The 27,835-nt window shown below is 38.9% G+C and overlaps 1 protein-coding gene across 2 annotated transcripts in view; it reads left to right on the top strand.

The window, feature by feature from the left end:
• LIN28B (lin-28 homolog B) overlaps positions 1–27,835 on the top strand; it is a gene marked incomplete at both ends in the record, with an annotated part of 83,830 nt that overhangs the window by 44,470 nt on the left and 11,525 nt on the right. The window contains 2 exons of one of the 2 annotated variants that reach the window (XM_080938333.1): positions 3,739–3,923; positions 5,247–5,318. In XM_080938333.1, coding sequence (XP_080794459.1) covers positions 3,739–3,923; positions 5,247–5,318 — 257 coding nt within the window. The remainder of the gene's footprint in view (positions 1–3,738; positions 3,924–5,246; positions 5,319–27,835) is intronic. The other variant, XM_080938334.1, reaches the window with a different exon arrangement.

The following is a 27,835-nucleotide window of genomic DNA, read 5'->3' on the forward strand; positions in this document are numbered from 1 at the left end:
CATAAACCTACACAGGTTTAGTTTGTTTATTTTCGTATTTCACTCTTACTAAATACTTTAAAAAGATAATAGCACTTCGTTCTCAACATAGACACTTTTTTAAATTATAAATTTAAGTATGATGTTTTCTATTCTAAATTTAAGTATAAACTTCCTTATAAACTTTGTATCAGATATGTTTTCAGTATTTATCACTGAAATCTGATACATAAAAAATTATAACAGTGACTATCATTTATATGAACTATATCTATCTGTGTATCTATCCACGCACCCATCCACTCACCCATCCATCCATCTATCCATCTATCTATCATTCTACCTCTGTGTGTGTGTGTGTGTGTGTGTGTGTGTGTGTGTGTGTGTGTGTTTTGTCTGCACGGATGTCTGGGCACCATGCACATGCAGCCACAAAAGGGTGTTAAAATCTCTAATACTGGAATTTTAGACCTTTGTTAGGTGCCACATGGATGCTGAGATTCAAAGCCATGTCAAAGGCAAGTGCAACAAGTGCTTGTAACTGCTGTGGTATCTCCAGCTCCTCCAGTTTTCTTCATCAAACTCAATCCTTATTTTTTCTGTATGATCTTATTTTATCAGTTGATCAAGTTAACCTTTTTTTTTCTTTTTTTAAAAAATTATTTTATATGTATCAGCATTTTGTTCGCATGTATATTTGTGCACTGTCTGCCTTCACAGTATCCAGAGAGGCCAGAGTGGGTATCGAATCCTTTGGAATTGGAGTTAGAGACCTTAGCCACCATGTGTGTGCTGGGAATTGAGTCCTAGTTGATGATTGTAAAAGTAGAACCATCTCTCCAGCCAAGATACTCTACCTTTGTGATGGATCTCAAAAGAGGTTGTAGATACAAAACAGTATCATGTGCCTATAGTTTCAGCTGTTGAGGAGGTTTAGTCAAGAAGATTGCTAGAGCCCAAACATTCAAGGTCAGCCATGGCAACACAGGACCCCCCCCCCCCCCCCCCCCCGCTTCCCACAAACTCACAGCCAACACCCTAAGGGTTCCAAATATGAATACATTGTTTCCTAAATTTGTTAGCAGACACATTTGTCCCAGCTTCATAATCTTTTTTGAGCTACTTGATAGATAGTAAAATTTATAAATTCAATAACTTTGACAATTGCCTCTACTTTCATAATTCATTTTTCTGAAGACATAACATCACTGTCACTCCAGAAAGATTTTCAAGTTCCTCTTAAAGTTACCTATCCACTCGACTAACTCAGCTACAGGAAACAACATTTTTTTTCTCTCATTCATCTATTCAGTTTTTCCTTTCTTTCTTCACTCCCTCCTTCTCTTCCTTCCTTCCTTCCTTCCTTCCTTCCTTCCTTCCTTCCCTCCTTCCCTCCTTCCCTCCTTCCCTCCTTCCTTCCCTCCTTCCCTCCTTCCCTCCTTCCATCCTTCCTTCCTTTCTTCCCTCCCTCCCTCCCTCCCTCCCTCCCTCCCTCCCTCCCTTCCTTCCTTCCTTCCTACAGGGTCTGTCTTATGTAGCCCTGCTGTTCTAGAATTCACTATGTAGATCAAACTGGCCCCAGACTCACAGAGATCCACTTACCTCTCTGCTTTTGGTATAGAGACATGGACAGGCATGTCTGGCTTGCTTTTGCCTTCTTTTTTACACCATAAGTTATTTTCCCGTTTTAGAACTTGGAATAAGTGAGGTGATTCTCTCCCTTTTTAATGAAGCATCTTTTACAAGGTAATATAATTAAAAGACTAAGACCTAAGCTCAAGTTTTCTGTACCCACATGGTGGAACACAGTCATTTCTAACTCCCTTCCAGGGTAGTCAACACCTTTTTTTAACTCCTGTGTGCACATGGTATACATACATACAAGCAATGATATAAATGATAACTGCATTGTCAACATTATGACTTGGGGTCATTTTAAGTTAAATTGGGGTGGCTTGAACAGAAGCAGTGCAGGCTGATCTGATAACCATGATGGCTCAGGTAGGAAGTAGACACACAGGATACTGAAGGGATGATTCAGCCTTGGTGGGATGGCATGGGGTGCCAGAAATTTCATCATGGTACTCAAATTGATTTACCTCTTAATCTTATAAATTATTTCTGAACATTTCATCTAGCATTTTCTAACTATTGTTAGCTACTGGAAACCTAAAGAGAACTGCTGTATTTAGCAGTCAGTTTACTGTTACTGTAATGGACACAGATTTTACAGTACATAGGCTTATTGAGTTTACAGTTCCTGAGGCTCAAAGTACAAGCTCAGGTGTGGGGGGGCACTGTTTCTGCTGCAGAAAAGGTCCAGTGGATAGATAGCATCATGGCGGGAATGCACATGAGAGCAAGAGATTACATTACAACACAGGAAGTCAGAGAGACTGAAGTCTGAAAGCTCTTTGGAAAGCAGAGTCCGGTTGACCTATGGACCTTCTAATAGGCCCAACCCCCACAAACCCTCACAGTATTTCACAACTTTTGGCTATGAATTCTTGGGAGCCAGCACAGAACAAAGCACATCTGAACTCTAGCAGATGGTTTTAGACTTGAAGTAGAAATTTTCTGACCTCTGATCAAACTAAGTTAGGGCATTAAATATAAAATATAAGTATGAAATGCTCCAAAACACGGAATCATATAGAACTTTATGCTTTAGAACAGAGTAAAGAAAGTTGCTCTATGATTTAGTGTCTTGCTCTGTGCCCCATCTCTACAAAAATAATTAGTTGTCTTTAAAAATTGTATGTCTCACCCAATATTACAAGGTTATCACTAAAAACGTACATACAAGGTACTGGTTCTCCTCATATACGAGTGTAATAACAATGAACGAAGAAAGAGGAGATGAATTTGAAACAGAGCAAAGAGGGGTGTGTGAGAGGGAGGGAGGAAATAGAAGGGGGAAATGATGAGTTATAATCTCAAAGAGTGTTGGTGGCATTGTGGTAGGCATATATTCTTCATTCATTTTAGACTTAACAATATCACATTTATCTTTATATATCAATACATGTAATACTAAATATCTTTTTCTTTCAAGGTAAAAAAGGAGAAGTTATTTATTATACTACAAAGAGGGCAGTGGGTAGGGCAGTAACAAAGAACTACCTACCCAAAGCTAATTAAAAGTCTTAATGATAATCTTGATAATAATTACATAGCTCAAGTACAATTTATTTAATCAGTGAATTAAAATGTTATTAAGGCAGAGGTAATTTCTTACTAGATAGTTCTGTAGTTACTTAAAAAAATTGTTAGTTTATGTATAGTAGAATCTTCTGTTTAAAAATGGCATTCCTTTTTTTTTTTTACTTACTGTGTGTGTGTGTGTGTGTGTGTGTGTGTGTGTGTGTGTGTGTGTGTGTAGATGTACTTGTAGAAGTCAGGACAAGAGAGTTCTCTCCTTTTATCACCTAGGTACTGATGTTGAACTCAGGTTGTTAGTGCGGCAGCAAGTGCTTTACCCACCAAATCATCTCTCTCACTTTACAATAGAACCTTTGTGGTAGAATTGATGGGACAAAGAATGTAGACAAATTAAATTTTTGTATCACTGAATTGCTTTTTACAAGTGACATAGGATTTCATCTGTCAGCATTGTAAGTTTTACCAAACCTCAATAAAATAAAAACTATATTTTTGTAATGGATAACAGAATTTCTTGCTTTGATAATCTTAAATTATACAAATGATTTCTAAAGCAGTGATAATCTTGATCTCTCTCTCTTTCCCTACTCTTTACAGAGCAAACTATTCATGGAAGGATTTAGAAGCTTGAAAGAAGGAGAGCCAGTGGAATTTACATTTAAAAAATCCCCCAAAGGCCTTGAGTCAATACGGGTAACAGGCCCAGGTGGGAGCCCCTGCTTAGGAAGTGAAAGAAGACCTAAAGGGAAGACACTGCAAAAGAGAAAACCAAAGGGAGATAGGTAATTGTACCTGGCTGATTTGTGAGTGCTTTGTATTTGGAAAATATTTATCATTTTTATTCTTTTGCTTATGGATTTTTTAGAACCTAGCCAAAAAAAAAAAAATGTCATCAGTGTGTAGCTGGATAGACTGTGTCAGGAAGAAAGTCTTGTCTTGCAATTTGGACTGTCTTCAGAGAATGGAGCTACAGTTAGAGTGAAGTGTGGGGTATTGCTTGACTACCATTCCCCAGACTGCTGGAAGGCCAAAGGAGGAGCTCAGATTCCTCTCAGCAGGTTTTCCACTCTCCACTTGCTTTTTCCAAAGAGAGTTTTAAAGTGACAACTCACACATTAAAATCCTAACATTGAAAAACTGAAATTAGAGGGAAAGTCATGTGGAATTTCAACTATAGGCAGAAGTCACAAAATTTATGCTGTTTTGAAATGTATGATATTTTAAAAACTGTCTCTTGCATGTCATTCATTAATAATCTGCATATATTCCCACTATCTGAATCTGCCAAACTTTACAGGCAGTGCTGTCAGGGCAGTTGCTTTGAAATCAGCACTGCTGTATCAATTCTTACGTGTACATTTTTGAAATGTTTTCTGATTATATCCTTCAAATACGTACTGAAAATCTGGACCAAAGATTATGTATGAAAGCTTTTGGTACCTGATTCTAAGCTGCTGCCCAAAACCTATTAGATCAAAAAATACGACCAATAAAACCGAGACAGCGTACTGAATCTTACGTAGTCTTTTTTAATTATATAACTATGGACCTCACTGTTTTTTATTTTTGTTTTGTAACATTTAACTGCTGCAAATGTGAATTTTGATTACAGAAAAAAAATGGGAAATCATTAGGCTTAGTTTAAGAAGCAACATAATCTGTTAATCTAATTTACTTCTTTATACTAGTTGCTGTGACAAAATACTTGGTAAAAGTAAGTTAAAAGAGAAGAAGCTGTATTTTGCTCACCTCACGACTGTTGAGAAGGAGAGTGGGCAGAGGCCCAGAAGGTGCGTCCTCAGTGATCTGTTTTTGCCAACTGCGCCTCACCTCCTTAAGTTTCCAGCTACCCATTAAGCTATGGTGGATTAATTCATTGATGCTACTTTTCATAGTCCAGCTTCTTTAAAACATTTAGATTCAAATTGTAACAGTCCTTAAAGAACCTCCTGGCAGCTGTTACTTTAGTGTAGTTTGCAGATGCAACAGTGGCAGCTGAGAGATAGTAAAGGGTGCTTTTTCAGTGTACCAGAAAGAGATGGTGGTGGTTTGGATCGGCATGGTAGAAATAGAAGTGGTGAGCGAAATTCCTATATGTTTTGAAGGTGGAGACGGCAGGATTTACTGATGGATCAGATGTGGACTGTGAGAGAAGAAGAGTCCAGGATGATTCCAAGGTTTGTTTGGCCTGGGCAACAAGAAAGATGGAGGGACCGGTTCCCAAGATGGGAAAAACTGCAGGAGTAATACATCAACAGATGGGCTTGGGGTATGATGAGTCTTCAAGAGGGTTACAAGTGTAGTGGATACATGACACAGGCCACAAATAAACTTAGTTGGTGAAATGATGTTTGTACACATACTGCAAGGAAAAAGGAATAGCCCTGGGTCATTGTAGCACTGGGACAGAGCAGTGAAAAAGAGACTGAAAAAAGCAGTGACAACGGAGAGTCTTCTAGAACGGGTTTTGTTTTGGAATACTGGGAAAGAGAACTCGAGGAGGTGAGTATCAGCTGTTTGGAGATGCTGATGGTACAGTGATCAAGATGGCCACTGGGCCTTCAACCACTTAGTAACACAGAAGTCACCGATGTCCATGACAAGAACAGCTCTGCAGACTGGCAGGAATGAAACCCATGAGTCTTGTGGAACAGAGTCAAAGGAGAGGAAGCAGGAGCAGCAAACACAGTATTGGGGCGGGCTGTGTTTTCTAAATGTTAAGAAGTGACAGAGCATGTGGGTGGGGGTGGGGGTGGGGGTGGGGGTGAAGGATGCAGGCGCAGGAGAGAGGAGGATGGTGCTGCGGGGACTTGAGTGGTTGTAAAGGTGGAGTGTGAAGCTTGGCTGAGATCTGACTGACCTCCAGACAGGTAAGTGACATGAACACAGATTAGAGAACCCGTTGCTCCACTTTATACTGCTTGCTTGGTGCACACAGACTTACCAAGAAAGAAGGCGCACACATAGTGAGAAAAGAAAGATGTCAGGGCTGTACTGGAAACTCTCACTAGAATAGTAGACATGAATTCAGCCCGTCATTGTATTTCCTCTCACCAGCACAGATGTCATGGCTGCTCCTATAGTTCTGACATCTATTAGTTAGCACTGACACGATTGATGTTTGATGACTCCCATCCTTTGTTCTGTTCAAGATGCCATAATCTTTGTCACCATATTCAGCAACTCTAGTTTTCCATGTGTCACTTTTTATAAAATATTGGAAAAACAGTCCAGATGAGGTGCTAAAATCCCAGCATTTGAAAGCATTTTAATTTTAAGTCCAGTGTGGTCTATACAGGAAGTTCTAGGCCAGCCAGGGCTATGTAGTGAGATTCTGTCTCAGTCTCAGTCAAAACAATATAAGGAGACCCCCAGCAAACTACTCAGATAAGCACGGAGATCCCCGAGTATAATGAGCACAGGTTTAACAGTCTGGTAGCAAGAAGCAGAGCTTGGGATAGGAAGATGGCTGAGTATTTAACTTGACAGAGTTCAGGTCCATGGTGGCCTGCCTATAACTCCAGTGCTCAAAGTTTGTCCTTTAAATCTTCCATATTAGAAAAGATTCAGTACAATGTCAGGTGAAATAATTTTCTATTTACTGCTTACATCGTTTTCTGTTCTTCTTCAGAAGAGTGAGGAGAAGAAAGCCCCTGTAGCTTTCCTCATTATTAACTTGAGGTGGCTGATGAAAATTAGAGACCTTATGCTTTGCTCTTAAAAAGTAGCCTAGTCTTTTCTAAAAAACACGATTCAGTATAAAAAAAAGTCAATTTTAACAGATTGGAGGTAGACTAATAAACTGATTATTCCATTGTATTTACATGACACAATTCTGTCAAACTACATTATGGAATTAACTATTTCATTATAAAATTTTAGTTTATACTTATAGAACTGATTTGTAGCAGTGAGAAAATCTCATACAGATGAAGTAACTTGATAAGTAATTAGTGAGTGACGCACATGCAACTTTAAAGAGCATTTGTGGTGAATTCACGTTTGAAAGATGTGTGTGGGTGTAGACATCTGGTTCTGGGACTTGTAAGCTTATGGTTTCGCCTTGTCCCTCTTGTTTCTGTCTCATTCCTGGCACAGTGACTGTTGTTTTTGTCCTCCTTACCCTTCCCCATCTTCTGAACCAATCTTATTCTGATAACAATGGAAAGCCTTTTGCAGCAGTGGTGACTTAGATTTTTTAAAAGAAGTAATTTGTATTTAAAAACCGTAATAATATTCCAGTGCTTCCAATTAATTTGATGTAATATTTAATTTTTAAACTAATTAGCACATTAGTACTTTTTTCATCTTCTGCATAACTTAAACTAGGATTTTGTTTCTAAAGAATATTAATTGCTAAGGTTTTTTGAGTGGAAAAGTAGAAAATCCCTTTATTCCTGACTATTAAAGAGTCTCCAGTTCAAGATGGTTTTTATTTATGTTTGATTCAGAATTTGGCGTTCTTGGTAGTCCAGCATTGAAATGACACATTGTGATATGCCGTCTTTATGGTGAAAAAGACCAGGTTGAGTATAGGTAGAATCTAATTATATGATATTTAATTTAAACTCAGAAGAGTTAAGTACACACACACACACACACACACACACACACCTGGTTTTTTACATGGAGATAATTAATTTTACACAATCATGTATAACACACACACACACACCTGTTTTTTTACATGGAGATAATTAATTTTACACAATCATGTATAACTCCAGTTGGACTCAGATTATTTTAAATTTATAAGAACGTTTTGGAAGAGATTTGGAGTTAGAAAATTCAGCAGATGTTGCCTAATGGAGAGCTGTGTGTTTTATTTTTCACATGGAAAGTGTTTGCAGAGCACCCTCATTCATTCACTCAGAACAGGAGAACTATGAATTGGGTGGTGGTAGCTCTTCCCTCAGTCCCCTTCTGCACAGTGAAAACTGTTCCCATTCATCATCATCAGGATAATTTAGAGGTTTCTAGTTACTTTATGTGGGAAATCTAATGCTATGGCTTTTGAAATCTTAATAGCATTCCTGAAAATAATAAGCCAATGTTTAGACTCTTACGTTTTACTCTCAGAAGTCCTTCAGTGGTATTACTTCACATTTAACATATCTCAGAACCTATTTCCAAAGGAAAATTAAAATGCTAGTTAGATGTTAGAGGTGCTTGGAAAAAATGTAAATCAATGAATTCCAATAAATAACTGTTTCACCCTGATACTTCTGTGATTAGATTTAGGAATTTGCTGTTTAGTAGGTTCCTATTGTGGCAGAGAAATCTTTCAGGCATGAATTGATAGGCAAGATCCTTTGAGGTCTGTCTATTCTGACCTATGACCCCTATTCTTACAAGATCAACATCTGAGGGCAGGAGATTAAGGCACTTTAAAGACTGGAATGGTAAATGGAATGGAAAAATTAGCCAGCACATTTTGGGTGCAAAACATCAAAGTCATCAAATAGCTCCCTTATTTTAAGCCTGGCTTATGGGTGTAACAAGCTAATTTTACCATGCCTGTTGGATTCGGAGGAAAAAATTAACTTTAGGGTATTATTATATTGTAATACATTTTAGCTGTATGATATAGATTAAGTTCATACAACTTCAAAATATCAGGAAATGCAAAATAATTAGTCTCAGTAGCAGTATATTTTAATCTATGACTAGTTTGGATATTTATTTTGAAAAAAACCCCACATTTAAAATTTTTTACTCTAAAATACTTATAATGTTAGATAAATGTGTACTTCTACTGTCTCAGGATTTGAAGTTCCCGAATTGTAATCTGGGTATATAATGCTCATTTGCAAGGAAACCCGAGTTTTATTTTAAGCTGGATGTAGAAAATCGAGGAAAAAGCATTGATCAGGTAGAGACAATTTGTTATTTCCTCCTGCTTTGTCTTTCTCAGTGTGCTGTTTAAAGCTTTATATCCTGCCTCTTAAAAATTATTTCTTAAGATATCTAATTATGTGCTTTTCATATAGCAATTTCAGAACTCGTGTGTTGATCCTTTGTTAGAAATGTCACACAGCCCTTCATTCCCCATTTGTACCCTGGGTAGCCGAGAATTTGCATCCGTGCTCTGAACAACAGCTCAAGGCTGCAGCAGGATAACTGATGTTGTTTCCATGGTTTTATTAAATTATGGAGCACCTACGAAAGTTAATAAAGTCAAGAGTATACCCAAGTCTCTTCAATTTTTTTACACTTTAAAAAATTATAACCCCAAATTTCTGTATTACAGACCTAATTTTTAGGTGGTTTTTCTGTCTTTTCTTGTGATTATTTGGCCAGCGCTCTTTAATGAGGCAATTACCGTCATTTCCCCCATTCACATTCTCGTAGCAGATGCTCTCCCTGCTGTGACCTCTGTTCAGACCAGGCAGACAATGTGCCGTTCTCATCACCCTCAGCCAGACACTGTGTGGGGCTGAGCTTCGTTCTGGTGTTGCAGAGGTCTCCCCAGACCTCTAATGGGAATGGGCAGACACCAAGTGGCAAGCAAGCAGAATTTTAAGTTGATTTTCTGATCATCATTTCATTCTAAGTGTGATAAGTGTGTAACGTCTCCAAGGAAAACATAAATGGAAACAACTGTAGTAGAATTGAAAGAACAATATGGACTGCGTTGTTTCAGTGCAAAGTTCTAATGAGAGATGAATAATTTAAACTGAGATCACTGCAAAAAAGGAAATACATGTAGCGTCTAATAATGACTGTGTGTTGTACCACTGGGATGATGATAGCCCACTACCACTGGACTGTCCTTAGGCTTCTTTTACAAACAAGCATGATGACATTGTTTAAATTATTACATCTGTTGGATTTGAAGTTGAATCATAAATTCTTATCTATCATATCTCATAGTTATGGTATCTAGTTTTGTTTTCTGTAAGAACAGAATAATGTATGGTCAAATTGAATATTAATCAACCAAAATTTCCATATGTATGCTGTTAAATCCCTCCACTGAAATAGTAGTCTTATATTTCAGTTTCAAGAAACACAGGAGACTAGCCAAGACTCCATTAATGAGAGACAAAGCTAATTCCATTCTCATGAAGCTAAAGAGCTATCAAATATTCTTCCACATTTATACTAGAATTTAACATTTTTCAGTTTTGTTAAATAGATTAAGAACATGAACTACTGTCAAAATGTGATTTTGTTATTATAATAAGAATTTTATATTAATAGCTTATAACAGAATTTCTTCGTGTACTTCTTGGAAGTAGTAATAGGTAAAACAGGCTACTGTTTTGTCAGATTTATCATCATCAAATTTCCATATCATGTCCTTTTAAACATTTTTTTATATGTTAGATCTTTAAAGTTATGAGTACTTTGAGGGCAAGGCAGAAAGCTCAGTCAGTAAAATACTTACCTTCTAAACCTGAGGACTTGAGGTTGATTCCCAGAACCATCAACCTACAAAATCATGTGTAGCTGTATGTTCATGATTCCATGGAGTTAGAGACAAGCAGATGAATGCCTGTGACTCAGTAGGCACCCTGGTGGCCCTGCCTACTTGGGGAGTTCCAGGCCAGTGAGAGATGCAGAGGTGGGTCAGGAGGTAAAAGTGCCAGCCATGCAGACCTTGTGACATCTGTAATATTAGCACTTAAGAGGCAGGGACAGAGTGTCAGAGCCGGTAATCCTGGAGTACACAGTGTCATAGCAGAAGCAAGAAAGACCCTGACTCAACAAAAACCACCTCTGAAAGTTAAACTGGGGTCATTGATGTGGCTCAGTGAGTAAAGGTACTTGTCAACAAGCCTGACAACCTGAGTTTGATTTCCCAGAACCAGTGAGTAGGAGAAAACTCAACCCTGCAGTGTTGTCCTCTGACCTTCACAAAAGAGCTTGGTACACATGCACCTGCGCGCACACACACACACACACACACACACACAGAAAACAAACCAGATAGTACCTAAAGAATGATGGCTGAGTTTGTCTGTAGGCCTCAACACACATTTTTATCTTCACACACTTACACACATGTACACAGATATACAATGAATTGTTGGTGCAGCTAAAATAAACAGAGAACAAGTATTAAATCTGGACAAAGTCAAGGAAGTATATTCTGTTTTGTGCCTATGGTTTTTGGGGGAGGTGCGTTTGAGATAGGGTTTCTCTGTAACAGCACTGGCTGTCCTGGAACTCCATACATAAACCAGTATGACACTGAACTCACCGACTGCCTCTGCCTCCCATGTGCTGGGATTAAAGGCATACACTACTGCTACCTGATGAAGAACAGTCATTTTTAAAGTGTTTTGTTCTGCTGGTTGTTGTTTGAAACTGAGTTAGTAAGGGGGAAAAATCAGACATCTCCCTTGCTTTTAGAAGAGAAAGCCCCTCATTGATGGGAGCTGGGAATAGATAAGAATGGCTAGTATCCAACTTGTGGACATGGTGCTTATATAGTTGAGCTCTAATGTTCCGTGGGGCCTGGGTATTTTCCAGCAAATTTTCTACATAATATTTGATAAAAAGACATTGGACCCCCTTGATTTAAGGATACAGGATAAAGCTTTTTAAAGTCAAATAAAAAGTGGTCTTAAGCACACAGGGATGTAAGTGCTTAGTCACACTATCAAGAGGGATTTAATTCCCAGCAGTTCTGATAGAAGCCCAGGATTGATTTTATTGATCTAGAATACAGTGTCATCCTCTGGATTATTAAATATGAGGCACTTGCCCTCCTTATGCTAGAGCCACATTAGCCCCATTGCAGACCATAAGCAGCAAAGATAAAGTGGGTATGGTTCTCAAAAAGATGTATCTCTCTGTAATTACAATTTAATGGTGGTACGTTTTTGTCATACACATCAATGGCCTTCTCAGAATCCAGCGGCAGATTATTGCCAGACAGAGAGCTGTCCTGGGGTTTGTCAGCACACCACGTCCTTCATCTCGCATTCAACTGCATCTTACTGTTCTGTATGTTTACTTCAGTGTGCCTTTAGAAACTGCCTCATGGTGTTTGTTTCTGTGGTTTGTTCTTCCCGCTTTATATTCCTTCGCTGCCTGATTCACTGTGCTCCTAACTTAGTCCTTATGTAACTCTTCTTAGTATTTTTATAATCTGTCTTGCTTTTTGCTGTATTTCTTTTGCATGACAATTGAGGTTTTTTAGAATATTGGCTGAGATTTCTGTTGTCATTGTCTTTTATCATTGTTTTTTCAATTCAGATTGGCATCTTAAAATTGTGTTTTTAGCTCCAGAGAACGTCTTCTTATTCCAAATTCATGTTGTGGTAAATTAACTGCAGATGCCAATAGAAACCATGTTTTCTAGAAACATGTAGCATTGTCCCTCAGATTACTTTGTATGGATTATTACTTTTCCATTGTGTTCTTTCCAATAAAAACTTTTCATTATTTTTAAGTAACGTTTGTGTAAGTAGGTACATCTGTACCTGTGTGTGTGGAGGCCAGAGAACGAAGCAGGAATCAGCTTTCCCTCTAATGAGAGGAGGCAGGGGATTGAACTTAGGTTGTCAGGCTTGGCAGCAAGTGTCCTGTCCTGCTGAGCCATCTCACCCGACGTTTTTCCATTATGAATGTGAACTTAGCTGGCTTTTGGCTCTCTTTGAAACTGTGTTTGGAAGGTATAGTCTATACTTGTGAGGCCATACATTTTAAGTCAATTTTATATATACTTTAAAAACTGTAACCAGCTATAACTTTCTTCTTAAGGAGACGAAGACAAAGGAGCAAAGAAAGTAGCTAGCCTCCCTACATATCTCTGCCCATTGGAAGAGCACGGTCTCCATGGGGATAAAGGTTTTTTTAATTTTTGTTTCTCAGGTTTTATTTCTGTGTGTGTGTGTGTGTGTGTGTGTGTGTGTGTGTGTGTGTGTGTGTCTTTGTGTTATGCGCCAGGATATTATAATTTCTTAATAATGCAGTTTGAGTTTGGACTGTCTGCTAAGTTTTGAATAGAAGCTGTCAGTGATGCAGATCCATAAAGATCCTTTAGATCTTATGAAGTCCAAAGACATGAGATGTTAGAGATGTCAAATAGGGATATAACTTTGGGAACGTTAGGTTCTTGTTATACAGCTTTTAAAGTGTTTATAAGATTGACTTACTGACTTAAAATGTATTTTTTATGCATATTTTAATATACTGTTTGGCCTTTTCTATCTTTTTTAGTTTATTTATCCAAAAGTCTCTTTAATATTATAGAAGTAGCAAAAGAATATTCTATACAACTTAAAAATGTAACACACCATATAATATTGTGTTTTACAACAGACATTTGTTTTTCTCACAGTTGTGGAAACTGGATGTCCATAACTGGGAATGTACATCCATGACTGGGCATGTACATCATGACTGGGAATGTACATCTATGACTGGGCGTGTACATCATGACTGGGAATGTACATCATGACTGGATGTGTACATCATGACTGGGAATGTACATCATGACTGGGTGTGTACATCATGACTGGGTGTGTACATCATGACTGGGAATGTACATCATGACTGGGTGTGTACATCATGACTGGGAATGTACATCCATGACTGGGAATGTACATCATGACTGGGTGTGTACATCATGACTGGGAATGTACATCATGACTGGGCGTGTATATCTATGAGTTGGTGTGTACACTTATGACTTGTTTCCCTGCTATTTTCATAGTCTCACATGCCTTTTCTCTAAACACACACAACCCTCACATCTAAATTTTCATTTAAAAAATTTTATACAATATATTTTATTATATTTTCCCTCCTCCAACTACTATTAGATCCTTACCATCTCCTTACCTGCATAAATTGATGTTCTTTCTTTCAGGCAGAGGGGTAGGGGAAGAGAGAGAGAGAACGATAACAAAATACCCCAAAATAAAAATTAAAACAAAATTAAAATCATTAAGCCAAAATAAGTAGCGCACATATAAAAAAAAACACAGCAAAAAGATAGAGTCTGTTTTGTATCGGCCAACTACTCTTGGACATGGGGCCTGCCCAGGAGTATGGTTAGTGTATCCAGTGACACTTGATTGGAGATAACTGAATTTCCCTTCCCTAGTAGGCATCTATTTCAGTGGGATTCTGGGATTTGTGTCTACTTCTCCTGGGCACTGATTTTGTCTGATTTCAACCTGTGCTGTTGTTGTATATGCTGTTATGGTCTCTGGGTTCATATTTGTAACAGTCATGTTGGGTCTGGAAAGCTGTTTTCATGGAGTCATCTACCACCTCTTCTCCTCTCCCGCTCCTCTTTCTTCTTCTAGGTTATCTGAGCCTTGAGGGGAGGGGTTTAGTGAAGACATCATCACAATTAGAGATGAATGTTCCAAACTCTCTCTGCCTGTTTTCCAGTTATGGATCTCTGTGTTAAGCACCATCAACTAACTGCTAGCAAAAGCTTCTCTATTCAGGGCCGAGCAATGTTCTTTGAGTTTGAGAATATATAAATTCAAGTGATTTTATTGCTGTTCCTTTAGCAGAGTAATAACAGTAGGTCTAAACCTATCTGGTCTCTGGTATCAGCCATTTTTGCTGTGTAATATATGAGTTCCCATCTCAGGGAGTGGGCCTTAAAATTAATCAAAAAGTAATTGGTTTATTCCATTTCTGCCACTATTGTATCCCAGTATATATTGCAGACAGGTCTCTGCTATAGGTGAAAGGTTTTATAGCTGGGTGAAATTCATTATTTTTCTGTGCTAGGAGCATGCAAAGTACCTTCTTCCACCACCATGAATGGTTAGTCAGTAGGGGTGAATTTTCTAATTTGGTATCAGCTTGACTTTGGCTGGCTGGCTGGGTGGGTAGGTGGCTGGCTGGTTTGCTTGCTTGGTGTCAAATTAATGACATGAGTTAGTTTGTGTCTTTATCAATACCCCAAATTACTATCAGCTTATGAAGAGTAATCAATAGCTTTGGCAGTGGCCTGTGATATTTGGGGATTGGGTTGTCTACAGAATTCTATTGGCCAATGATTCAATATGATATAGCCATTTAAATCATTGGACATTTTAATAGGTTGCATAAGATAACCTGTTGGGGCATTGCCAACCCCATTATATAGTAGATACACTTGATTTTTTCATATTTTTAGGAAGCTGCTACAATAGTAGCTTTCCATATCATACTTTAAAAGGCTATTAGTGATATTTGTCCCTCCCCTTATTTCCTCCTTTGCCCTGCTTCTCACCTCCCCATTCAGTTCTCCTACTCAGATTTCCCCTTTATCTCTTTTTAAGACTATATTCTACTTTCCCTTCCTTGGAAGAGTCCCTACTCCCCCTGGGACCCTTACTAGCTATCTAACATTTGCTAGGTAAAACCCATATGTTACAGTAAATATTAAAAAATTAAAAAAAAATAGTTTATCTTTCTACTGGCCCTGAGGTCTCTCTCTTCAGGCCCAACCCTGACGCGGAGCCGCATGCACCTCTGTCACTTGGCTGGAGCCACCCAGTCTGACCCACCCCCACAGCCCAGCCCTGTTCACGAAACTCCTCTCCCTGGCAGTTTTCTACTGGCTGTTCTCTGCCTCTGTCCCAAAATCCCACATAAATATAACTCTTCAGCCCAATTGCTTTTCATACAGGTTTATATATTCAACTCTTAATCCACAAACCCGCTACACAACAAGATTGCATCAAATAGACAAAGATACACACTGCCCTTCTATATGAGATACTAGACCTATAAAATCCATAGTGTTCATAGCTATTTAACGCCAATTAATATCCCCTAGGTCTAGCTGGTCCTTGGGAACCTCCATCTTGCCATGACCTCTACCCTCTGTGTTCTGACCTCTGAGACCTCTCCTCTCTCCACCTCTCCTCTCTCCACTCCCTTGCCCCGCCCAGTCACTGGCATTCCTTTATTTTATTTATTAAAATGGGAAGGTTCAGATGACATCACCTCTTAAGCATGTGACTGGGCAGCCCTTCTTGGGGAAGTGTATTTAATTAACATTAAAATACAAACAGGTTCAGGACAATCAACACCCATATATCTAAAACTTAAAAAGCTGACGTTCACCTACAAGAGAACATATAATGTTTATTCTTTTGGATATGGGTTACCTCACTTAAGGATGATTGCTTCTCTGTCAATGCATTTACCTATTAATTTCATAATTTCTTTTTTCTTAATAACTAAATGATATTCCACTTTATAAATGTTCCATATTTTCATTATCCATCTAATGATGTATAATGACTGATGTACATCTATGCTGTTTCAAATTTCTTGCTATAATATAGAGAGCAGCAGTGAACATATATATACAACTATCTCTGTAGTAAGAGTAGACTCTGTGGGTTATCTAACACCCATCTATACCGAGGGGTATGGGTGGGGCTTGTGGTACACCAGTTTTCAGCTTTTAAGTAGCCAACAAACTGACTTCTGTAGTGGCTCTACCAGTGTGCACTCCCCAAGCAATGAGTATATGTTCCCCTTTCCGGGCATCCTCACCAGCATGTGCTGTCATGGGTTTTATTACTCTTCACCATTCAACTACTGTGGTGAATAGGTAGGGAGAGAGTGGGCATCCTTATGCCCCAGATTTTAATGGGATTGCTTCAAGTTTCTCTCCATTTAGTTTGATGTTGGCTACTAGTTTGCTGTATATTGCTTTTACTGTGTTTAGGTATGGACCTTGAATTCCTGAGCTTCCCAAAACTTTTAGCATGAAAGGGTATTGAATTTTGTCAAATGTTTTCTCAGCATTTAATGAGATGATCATGTGGGTTTTTTTTTTTTTTTTCTTTGAGTTTGTTTATGTGCTCCATTACATTGATGGATTTTCATAGGTTGAACCATCCTTGCATCCCTGGAATGAAGCATACTTGATAATGATGGATGATTGTTTTGATGTGTTCTTGGATTTGGTTTGCAAGAATTTTATTGAGTATTTTTGTATCGATATTCAAAGGGGAGATCTTGGTCTCAAGTTCTCTTTCTTTGTTGAGTCTTTGTGTGGTTTAGGTACAAGCATAATTGTGGGTTCATAGAATGAATTGGATAGTGTTCCTTCTGTTTCTATTTTGAGAATAGTTTGGAGAATATTGGTATTAAGTCTTCTATGAAGGTCTGATAGAATTCTGCACTTAACCCATTTAGTCCTGGGCTTTTCTTGGTTGGGAGACTTTTAATGACTGCTTCTATTTCTTTAGGGGTTGTGGGACTGTTTAGATGGTTTATATCATCCTGATATAACTTTGGTACCTGGTATTTGTCTAGAAAATCATCCATTTCATCCAGATTTTCCAGTTTTGTTGAGTATAAGCTTTTGTAGTAGGGTATGATGAATTTTTGGATTTCCTCCGTTTCTGTTGTTATGTCTCTCTTTTCATTTAAGATTTTGTTAATTTGAAAACTGTTTCTGTGCCCTCTTTTTAGTCTAGCTACGGGTTTACCTTGTTCATTTTCTCAAAAAAACAGGCTCCTGGTTTTGTTGATTCTTTGTATAGTTCTTTTGGTTTCTGCTTGGTTGATGTCAGCCCTGAGTTTGATTACTTCCATTCCTGTCTACTCCTCTTGGGTGTATTTTCTTCTTTTTGTTCTAGAGCTTTCAGGTGTGCTGTCAAATTGTTAGTGTATGATCTCTCCAGTTTCTTTTTGGAAGCACTCAGACCTGTGAATTTTCCTCTTAGTACTGCTTTCATTGTGTCCCATAAGTTTATGTTCTGCCTTCATTTTCATTAAATTCTAAAAAGTCTTTAATTTCTTCCTTGACCAAGTTATTGAGTAGAACATTGTTCGGCTTCCATGTATATGTGGGCTTTTTGTTGTTTTTATTGTTATTGAAGACCAGCCCTAGTCCATGGTGATCATTGGTATGTTGTGCCTTCATTTTCAGTAAATTCTAAAAAGTCTTTAGTTTCTTTATTTCTTTCTTGACACTTACCTTTAACCATCTGGTTTTCTCTGGTGTTAGCTGGTCTTGCTGTCTCTGCTGTGGCTTGTTCCTCCTGTGTTAGCACTCTTGGGAGACCAGCTTTCTCTTGGCGGAATTTGGATGTGGAGAGCTGCGACACAGGGTAAGCTCTGGGTGCAGATGGAAATCGCAAAGATTCTGTCCTGAAGGATCCTCTTGGGCCAGGTATTTGAGCTGAAGTGGTGGTCTCACCTTTTCTCTCAGGTGTGTCAACACTCTTGGGAGACCAGCACAGGGTCTGCTGCAGGCGCAGGTGTTAATTGTCAGTCTTAATGCCTGGGCTGTCATTTGCTGTTCAGAATGCTCTTTCCTGTACCAATGAGTTCACACCTACTCCCTACTTTCTCTTCTGTCCTATTCAGGCTATATGGTCACATCTTAAGGTCCTTCATTTGGAGTTGAGTTTTGTGTAGGGTGATAAAGTATGAATTGGTTTTTATTCATGTATAGGCAGCCATCCAGTTTGACCTGCAACTTTTGCTGATTTTAAGTTCTATTACAGAACTTTGGCAATAAAAAGCAGCATGGCATTTTACTTATAACAGACATGTTGATAAATGTAATGGAATTGAAGACCCAGACATCCACAGGCATATTTGCAAATTTGTATCACACAAATTGACTTTAGATCCTATCAAGTTGACATCAGAATTAACCATCTACTCCTTCACAACTTGACACCGAAGTATATTACTTTATAACCTTCCACCTGTATCAAGATTTTTAATTTTTATATCTCTCATGATTTATTTTTTGGTATGTGTTATTTAGAGTGTGTGATGTTCAAATACATTGAAACTTCCATGTATTGCTTATTTCTGAATTAACTTTATTGGAGTCAGAAAACATTCTGGTAAGATTTCAACTTTATGAAATTTGTTGACATCAATTTTTCTTCAAGATACAGTCTTTGCTGTGCAGTGTCCTATGTATATTTAAAAAGCAATATTCAGTAGATATTGAGTGTATTATTTTATTGTGTTAATTAGATGGTATTCTTTGTTAGTACAGTCCAAATTTTCATCTTTTTTTTTATCACACAGAAAAGAGGATGTTAATTTTCAGCTGTGATTGCTGTTTTCTCTGCTTCCTTTGCATTAAGAGTGTCTGTTAGGTGTGTTTGGACTTTCCATCAACAGCAAATATATTTTATTACATATTTGGAAGTTTTATGTCTGCTTGATAAATGGGCCTTTACATTTATGAAATGTTCCATTTCTTTTGTAATCTATTTGAAGTATATTTTAATTTATTCTTTGACATTTTCTTACATATACCCAGTGTAGGATGATGTCATTATGCAACAAGGTGGGTCCAGCCTATCATTGGCTGAGAAGGAAACGTAGGTGGGAACAGTCTAGGAAGGAGGGGAGGAGGAGGAGCAGAGGATAATCCAGATGGAGCTGGGCAGGTGGTCTTAATTGATGATAGGTAGATAGCAATATTTTCAAGGGTTTCTGTAGGTCAAATTGTCTTATCTAGGTTGGTGGTTTATATCTTTGTCAATTGGTTGTAAGCTTATTGTGCGGATGTATTGTGGATTGAGAATTTAACATATAAATCTGATTGATAAATTTATTGATTAATGAGTCATGATTTTGCCACGCTGTGGGGGAATGTGAGCAAAGTTCCCGGCTGGCAGAAAGCAGTCAGGGCGATCGGTTCCTGCTAAGTGGCCCACAGCTCCGAGCACATGCTCAGAGTAAGAAGGCTCAGGAACTGATAGCAACAAATATTTTTTTTTAATTACCACAACAACTCAGTATCACTTGAACATCTCTAAGCCAAACTTCTCCTCCCATGCCCTGGTAATTAATCTTGCTTTGAAGTATTCTTTAGTAGTCCCAACTTCTAAAAGTGGGTAAAATAGCCTAGATTTTACTAGCACTTCAAAATTTTTACTTCAACAAACCTGGCCACTTCAGTTGAATATGTACACAGACAGAAATCTGTATTGATACTGTTATCGATATTGTTAGATTCAGCCATTCCATTTTAATGATTATTTTTATTTTTCTGGCTCTTTTTCCCCTTATTATTCATTTTCTCTGCTTCTTTTGGTTAATATTATTTTATTGAGAATTGTACAGAAATGTACTTACCCATGTTATATTTTGCTTTTCTATCTTCCTACATTAAGGCATAACACAAATACTACAGAGCTTTGAGTTAATAGATTAAATTAGTATTTTGCATATATATCTTTTTAAAAATGCATTTACTCATTTACAGTGTGGGGGGTAGATATGCATAGGAGTTCAGAAGACAACGTATGAGAGCTGATTCTTTGCTTTTACCATGTGGGTCCCTGAGGATTGAACTCAGATATCTGAGGACGGCTTGAAGGCCAGCCACTTTACAGCTTGAGCCATCTCCCTACCCTGTATGTATGAACATCTTTAGTTTCTAGTTCTGTTTTTTCCCTTTTTTCCCATCAACCATCAAATGATAATAGTTCCTTAGATGGGGACAGGGCCTCAACATCCCTTCTGCTAGCCATGTGGGAATTCTGACTGACATGCTCTTGAGCTGTAACTTGATGTGTGCAACAGCCATATCATACCAGGTAACAGCCTTTCCCAGCCCTCCTCCTGTGCTTCTGTGCATAGGTATGGTCCCCATAAGCTCATGTGCTTGAATGCTTGGCCAGAGGGAGCAACACAATTAGGAGTTAATGACCTTGTTGGAGGATGTGTCACTGTAGGGGTGTGCTTTGAGGTCTGCTGTGATCAAGCTACACCATCTCCTACTGTCTTTGGACCGATATCTAGACGTCTCAGCTCCTTAGCACTATGTCTGCCTGGATCCTGCCATGCTTCTCACTATAATGATAATGGATTGGATCTCTCGAACTTTGAGCCAGCTCCAAATAAATGTTTTCCTTTCTAAGAGTTGCCTTGGTCATGGTTTCTCTTCACAGCAGTGATACCCTGACTAAGACACTCCCTATCTTCCAGCTCTTATATCCTGTTCCCCTCTACATAGTATTTTATCATTTGGGAATTCATACAGTGCAGCCCTTCACACTCACTTTCATTCCTCCCAGGCCCACCTTTTCATTCTTGTGTCCTCTCCCCAAATAAGAAAAAAAAAAAAAAAACCAAAAAACAAAATGAAACACCAAGTCCAACTCGTGTAGCCCATATACTCATTGGAGCACAGTCACTCTCCCAGTGGCTAACCTGTTAAAGATAACTTAGTCCTTCCCAAGCGCCCTACCCTGTACTCCAGAAGCCATTATCTATGAAGAGTACATTTTAATCGCAATAGTTTCCTGTCTGGACTGTTTGTTTTTGTTGATTTTTGAGGGGAAAAGGTTGTCACAGAAGCCTTCAGTGTCTCTCATTCTCAGTTATGACTCTGCAGTCACTGATAAAACTGCAAAAGAAGCTTCCTTGCCCATAACAGCTACTGGCAGCATAGATTATTGACTTCTGTATGGTTTCTGGCAGCAGCACAGACCACAGGCATCCAAAGCCTCCAGTAGCAACAACAGACACCTTAATGTGGTCTCTGACGGTAGCATGACCACGGATGGACATCCACCTGGTCTCCTGCAGCAGCCCTGATCATAGTCACCAACTTGGCCCCAGTGGCGGTGTGAACACGGTCACCAAGGACACCAACATGGTCTCCATAAGCAGCATGAGCACAGACACCAACCACAAAGATCCACAAGGCAGCATGGATCACAGCACCAGCATGGCCTCCAGTGGCAGCATGGACCATGGAGGTGTTTCCAGGAGGCTTAATCTGGAGAGTGGACTAGTCTTCACCGTAGATATCTTATTGCTCAGAGTCAAGGTGATCAAACAGTTGCTTTGTACATTTGGGGGCAGAATCTGTGTGAACTCTAGGCTGGTATACACCACCCTGCTGGCCTTCTGGGCAAAACCATTCACCATTCCACTGAGCTCTGGTTCTCCATCTTTTTTTTTCTTTCAGTTCTATGAAAGCACTTTTTAAAAACATCTTCCCATAAGACTTGCCTTTTTAGTTGTCCATGTGTACTCTGCAGGGTCACCCTCTGCTACTGCATCACCTCCCCTCAAAGCCTCCAAGCTTCTCTCAGGTCTCTTGGTGCGAGCAGTTGCCATCATTTTGAGTCTTGACTTTCTCCTACACATGATTTTTTTTTTTCTGTTTCATAAAAGGAATTGGATCTATTCTCCCTCTTATTCCTTTGGTTTTAATTATTTTAATTAGAACATGGCAACTTGCGGCTTTCTTTGAATTCATCATTCTTGAGTTTTACTGAGTTTTGATAGTTTGTTGATCTAAGATTTTTCATAAAACTTCGGAAGTTTTGACCATTATTTTTTCAGGTTTTCTTGTATGTCTTCATGTCTTTGTTGTTATTTTGAAACAGGCTTTGCTGTTTAGCCCTCAAATCAGAGACTTTTTTTTTAATTTAATTTTTTATTGGATATTCTCTGTATTTACACTTCAAGTGTTATCCCCTTTCCCCCTCCCCCTCCACTTGTTTCCATGAAGGTGCTCCCTCTCCCAAACACCCTCTCCACCTCAGTGCCTTGGCATTCCCCTACACTGGGGAAACATGCCTTCACTGGACCAAAGGCCTCTTCTCCCACTGATGCCAGAAAATGGTATCCTCTGCTACATGTGCAGCTGGAGCCACGGGTCTCTCCATGTGTGCTCATCAGACTAGAGACTCTTCTGCGTTACCCTCCCTGCATGCACCACAAATGTGTGGATCATGCCCAGCTTTCAATCCTTTCCCACTCTCCTATCACCTCCCCGTTGGTAATTACATGTATCAGATTATTTTATGATTGTCTGGTATATTACAGAGATCCTATTTGATTTCATTTGATTCTTAATATGTTAATTAGTTCTTTGAGAATTTTATACAATGTATTTTGATCATAATTAACCTTCCCACTTCTCTCCCTGACTCCTGCACCGCTAAACTATGTGTCCTTTTTTGTTTGTTTTTTTAAATAACTAGTTGAGTCCAATTTGCACCACCCATATGCTCCTAGGTATGGGGCCATCTACCGCATATAATTGACTTCTATATTTTTACAGTCTTAATTTTCTTTGTAATCAAGTTTCTATCATCACTTTTTTACCAATCCTTAAGTTTGCTGACTTATAAAAATCCTCATTTATTTATTTTGTTTGTGTGTTTACACAGGAGTGCTCTGGCATACGTGTGGAGGCCAAGGTACTGTTTTCAAAAGTCAGTTCTCTCTTTCCACCATGTGGGTTCTGGAAATCAAAGACATGTTGTCAGGCTTAGTGGCAAATACTTTGATCAGCTGGCCCATCTTGGCAGCCCAAGGTTACTACTTCTTCAGTTTCCTAATATTTTTACTCTATTAGTAAATTTGTTCATTTTAAACATTGTAACTTTCAAGTCTAAAATATCTGTAACTTTTCTGTCATAATGTTTCATTTTCTTTTAAGTTGTTGAATGTATATATAATAGCTGTCTTGGGATGTTTTTGATTGCTTGCTTCCTTTCCATCCTGTTTAGAAAATTTGAGACTCTTGAATGTTTGTCCCCCTTGAATGTGGGTTACTTTTTCTGCTTTTTATGTCTAGCAATTCGCAGTTCTATGAGCACTGTTGGTCTGATAGGTCATAGACTGTATGGGTTGTTCTAACTTCATAGGCACTGACTGAGTTTTGTTCTGCAGTATTGCTGCAGTTTTACTCTGCCTTTACTTCTGTTGTGGGGTAAGGTAGATTTATTTTGGTTTTGTTGCTGGGTCCTGGAGAACAGCCCTTCCTTTCTTTAAAGTGTGGTTCTTTTCCCGTAAGGCAGTTACTGTGATTAAGTGACTTTCTGATTGTGTATTTAAATTTCAGTGTGGTTTCTGTATGCTCTGGCTAGTCAGTATTTCATACCATTTTCTGATTTCAGGTAGCTCTGTTTGTCTCTCTTCAAATAATAAAGCCTTTCTTGCTCTGTTTTGTAGAGCTCCTAATCAGAAGTATTTGTGGTTTGGGGTGGAGATGCCTTTGCATATAGCCCTTGTCTCCAGAAAACGGTTTCATGAATTTTACTGCTGCAGGAATCCTGAGTTCAAGTCTGTCTGTACCCTTTGAGGGATTCTCTGAGGATATTTGAATAAATGTCTAGTCATCCCTTATCAAACACCAGTGGCAGACCAAGGACACATCCCACCCAAGTCTAGCTTATTAGGTTGACTTATAGGGACTTGTTTGAGGAGTTATTTACAGAAGTATGGCTGACTCAGAAGTAGCTGCATGGCTGAAAAGCTTACAGCAATGTGGCTGGGAAAGCTGTGTCCCCGGGTATGCTGCCCAGCTTATAGGCAGCTTTCATGGCAGAGTCTTCTCACCGTTTGTTTATATCGTATGTAGCTTTGGGGAAGGGAGGGCCTCCTTCCTCCTTCCAGAATGTTTCAGTGCAGAGGAAATTGCTACACAGCAGTGCATGCTTGTGAAAATGAGAGGTTTCGCTCAGGCATCATTCTCTCAAGCACCTTCTACCTGGCTTTTTGAGTCAGGTTTTCTCAGTGACCTAGAATTTGCCACATAGGCTGAGCTGGCTGGCCTGACATGAACCCTAGGAATCTACCTGCATTCACCTTCCCAGTGCTGATTATAAGCACACACCACTTCACGGGCCATTTTGATAAAACTTCAGGAGATTGAACCTAGGTGCTGATGCTTGTATGGTGAGCACTTTAGTGACAGCTCTCCTCAGCACTAGTCTGTTTCTATTGAACTCTAGAGTTTAATTTTTATACTCGCAATATAGTTCAATTTTAATGTCTCAGTTCTTCTGTTAGTATTTTGTCTAAGCTCTGCCCCAGTTATCTGGCAAGAGCCAGGTATTCCTGATTGCCCCCTCTTTTCTGTCTTGCTTCCTTGCTCCTGCTCTGTCTTCTTGCCCCTCCCCCCTTACTCCCTTACCCCCTCTCCATGTGCTTGTAGCCAGCCTTTACTCTTCCTTCTCTTCCCTTTCTCTCTTTCTCTCTCTCCCCCCCTTTCTCTCTCCTTCTCCCCCCCTCCCTCTCTCCCCTCCCTCTCCCCCTCTCTCTCACACTCTCAGCTCACCTCTCCATGCCCTGAATAAATTCTATACCATACCATACCATACCATCCTGTGGCCAGTCAGCATGGGCTCACAGAGGCACTCCCTTCCCCCACACCAGACATATTCCTTCTCTCTTTATCATTTTATAAAGCACATCTTTCTTTAACCTGGATGTTCAGAATCAAACTCAGATCTTCATGCTTGCTCAGCAGTTACTTATGCACTGGACCATCCTCATAACCAGACAACTTTTATTTTTGGGAAACGGAAATGTCAGTGAGATAAAAAAACAAGCCAGTACAATAAAGCATCCTGGGAGTCAAGATTAGAGGCTGGCTTCTGGAATGCAGGGGAGCAAATCCCTCGCCTTTAAAACTACTGTAGACACATTCATTTTCCTTTATCTTCCCACCATTAAAAAGAGAAAACATTTATTTAACCATTTGCAGCACACACATGGGAGTTTGTTCTCTCTTTCCTCCTTGAGAGTTCTGGGGATTAGACTTGGGTCATCAGGCTTGGTAGCAGGCACCTCATATTGCCACTCCTCCTTTGGGTCTTTGTGTCTATCTCATTAAACCCATGCTGCCCTGAAACTTTGAGCCTTCCTCCTGCCTAAATCTCTGGGGCTGGATTTGGGTGTATGCTGAAAACAGGGCTCAAGTTAGTTCTTTATATCCTTCTTCATCTGTATAATTCTTTTGAAAACTACATAGGGCCTGTGCTATTCTAGAATTGATTTTTAGTTATTCCAATGTATAAATCAGAAAAATACCAAATAAATGAATGTTGAACAATGAACTGTGTGTGGAAAGATAGATGGCATCTGTAAACAAAGCAGATTAATTTTTTGGTATCTAATCAAAATGCAAGTGTAGTGACCAGAAGTATACCACAGAGGTAGGAAAGTGCTTATTGTATGCAGGAAAGTGCTTATTGTATTCACCCTAAATAGCCTCTCTTTCACTAAAATGTAAAAGTAGGTGTGCTGACTAGTTTTATGTCAACTTGACTCAGGCTATAATCATCTGAGAAGGAACTTTAGTTGAGAAAATGTTTCCCGAAGATTAGGGTGTAATTAGGCTAGTCTGTAGGGCTTTCTCTTAATTAGTGATCAATAAGGGACTGACCAGCCTATTGTGGTTGGGACACCCCTGGTTGTTTTGGGTGTGTGCTAAAAGAAAGAAAGAGGAAGAAGCCTCTAAGCAGCGCCCACCCCTCCATGACCTTTGCATCAGCTCCTCCTGCCTCCAAGATACTTTTAGTCTTTTCCTTTGATGGTTTCCCCTGTGATGTAGGATATGTAAGCCAAATAAACCCTTTCGTCCCTAAGTTGCTTTTGATCATGGTGTTTCCACAGCAATCATAACCCTAACTTAGAAGAAGGTAAAGAAAATCACACTGTGTAAGAAGTGAAAATATAATTACTTATAGAATATCTGTAAAAGTAATACGAGTATTAAGAAGGTGTTTAATTTGTTCTCTTTACTCTCTCCCCCACCCCTTGTGTTTTGTGTGTGTGTGTTGTGTGTGTGTGCGTGCTTGTATGTGTGCGTGTGGTGTGGGGTGTGTGTGTGGTTATGAGGCAGGGTCTTCTTGACTTCTCTTCAAACTTAATGTTCTCCCACTTCAGCTCTCTGAGTAGTAAGAATGACAGAAATGCATCACAATGCCGAGCTAGAAGACTCTTAAAGTAAGATTAGAAATACTGAAAATTAACAAAAATGTAAATGTAAATCCCACATTTCTATAGGATGATGGTGATGTATCTATGGTCTTGTAAATACTGATCAAATCTAAGAGACGAGACTCTTGTTCATTCCTCTGGTTACTCTCTCAGGCCCTCAAATGGAAGTTTGACTTGTTTGTGATTTTATGGTCCTATTGAAGAGGGGATGGCTGTGTTTATTGGTCTTTATAAAACATTCTTGTCTTTGATATTCATCAGTGTGACCAGTTCAGTGAATTTGTTTTCCCTTCCAGTTCTCTTTTCCTTCCAGCCTTTCCTTCTTGTTCTTTTTCATTATTTTTTCTTAATTGCTGAAACAGGATCTCAGTGTGTAAACCAGGCTGATCCTGAATTTCAGAGATCCTCCTGCCTTGGCCACCTTTATTCTCCCCTTCCATCTCTGCAGAAACTTCTCCTGCCTTTTCATGCTTCAGCCCTGTCAAAGTGACATTTTCTTACAAGGGTGCTGATGAGTTAAACGGATCGCATGGGTGAATGGGCGTTAGAGCCTGAGAGGACTTAAGGCACAGCCTCTTCTTGTCTTCTCAGTTGTTTACCTATGAGCTGTGCCACACAGATCTCCTCACCCAAATATGAAAATTGAACAAGTACTGCTGGCATCCTTTTGCAAAGTTTTTGTCTAAATGTATTACATAATAGCATTTTCTCTAGAATTATTAACTAGAATGTAAATTTTCCCTTTTGTCTCTAGAAATGTATTGTTTTTTATTGTTTCCTGATAGAATTTCTTATGGATATTTTCTTATGTAAAGGTATACATTTTTCTCATGAATAATCACTGTGTTGCTACTGTGAAGTGCTAGTCTCTTTTTCTATTTGTTCTTACTTGTCTAACAGTTGTGAACATCTTTAGTGAAGTTTCTACTTGTATAAACAAAAAATGAAGGATTTTGAGTTCTTAAGTATGTTTAGTGGAAAGTTAAAAAATTCCATCTTTGACATATTTTTAGGAAGATCAGAGAGTGATTCAAGATTT

Source organism: Micromys minutus, assembly GCF_963924665.1.
Source record: "Micromys minutus genome assembly, chromosome: 25".
Lineage (NCBI taxonomy): Eukaryota > Metazoa > Chordata > Mammalia > Rodentia > Muridae > Micromys > Micromys minutus.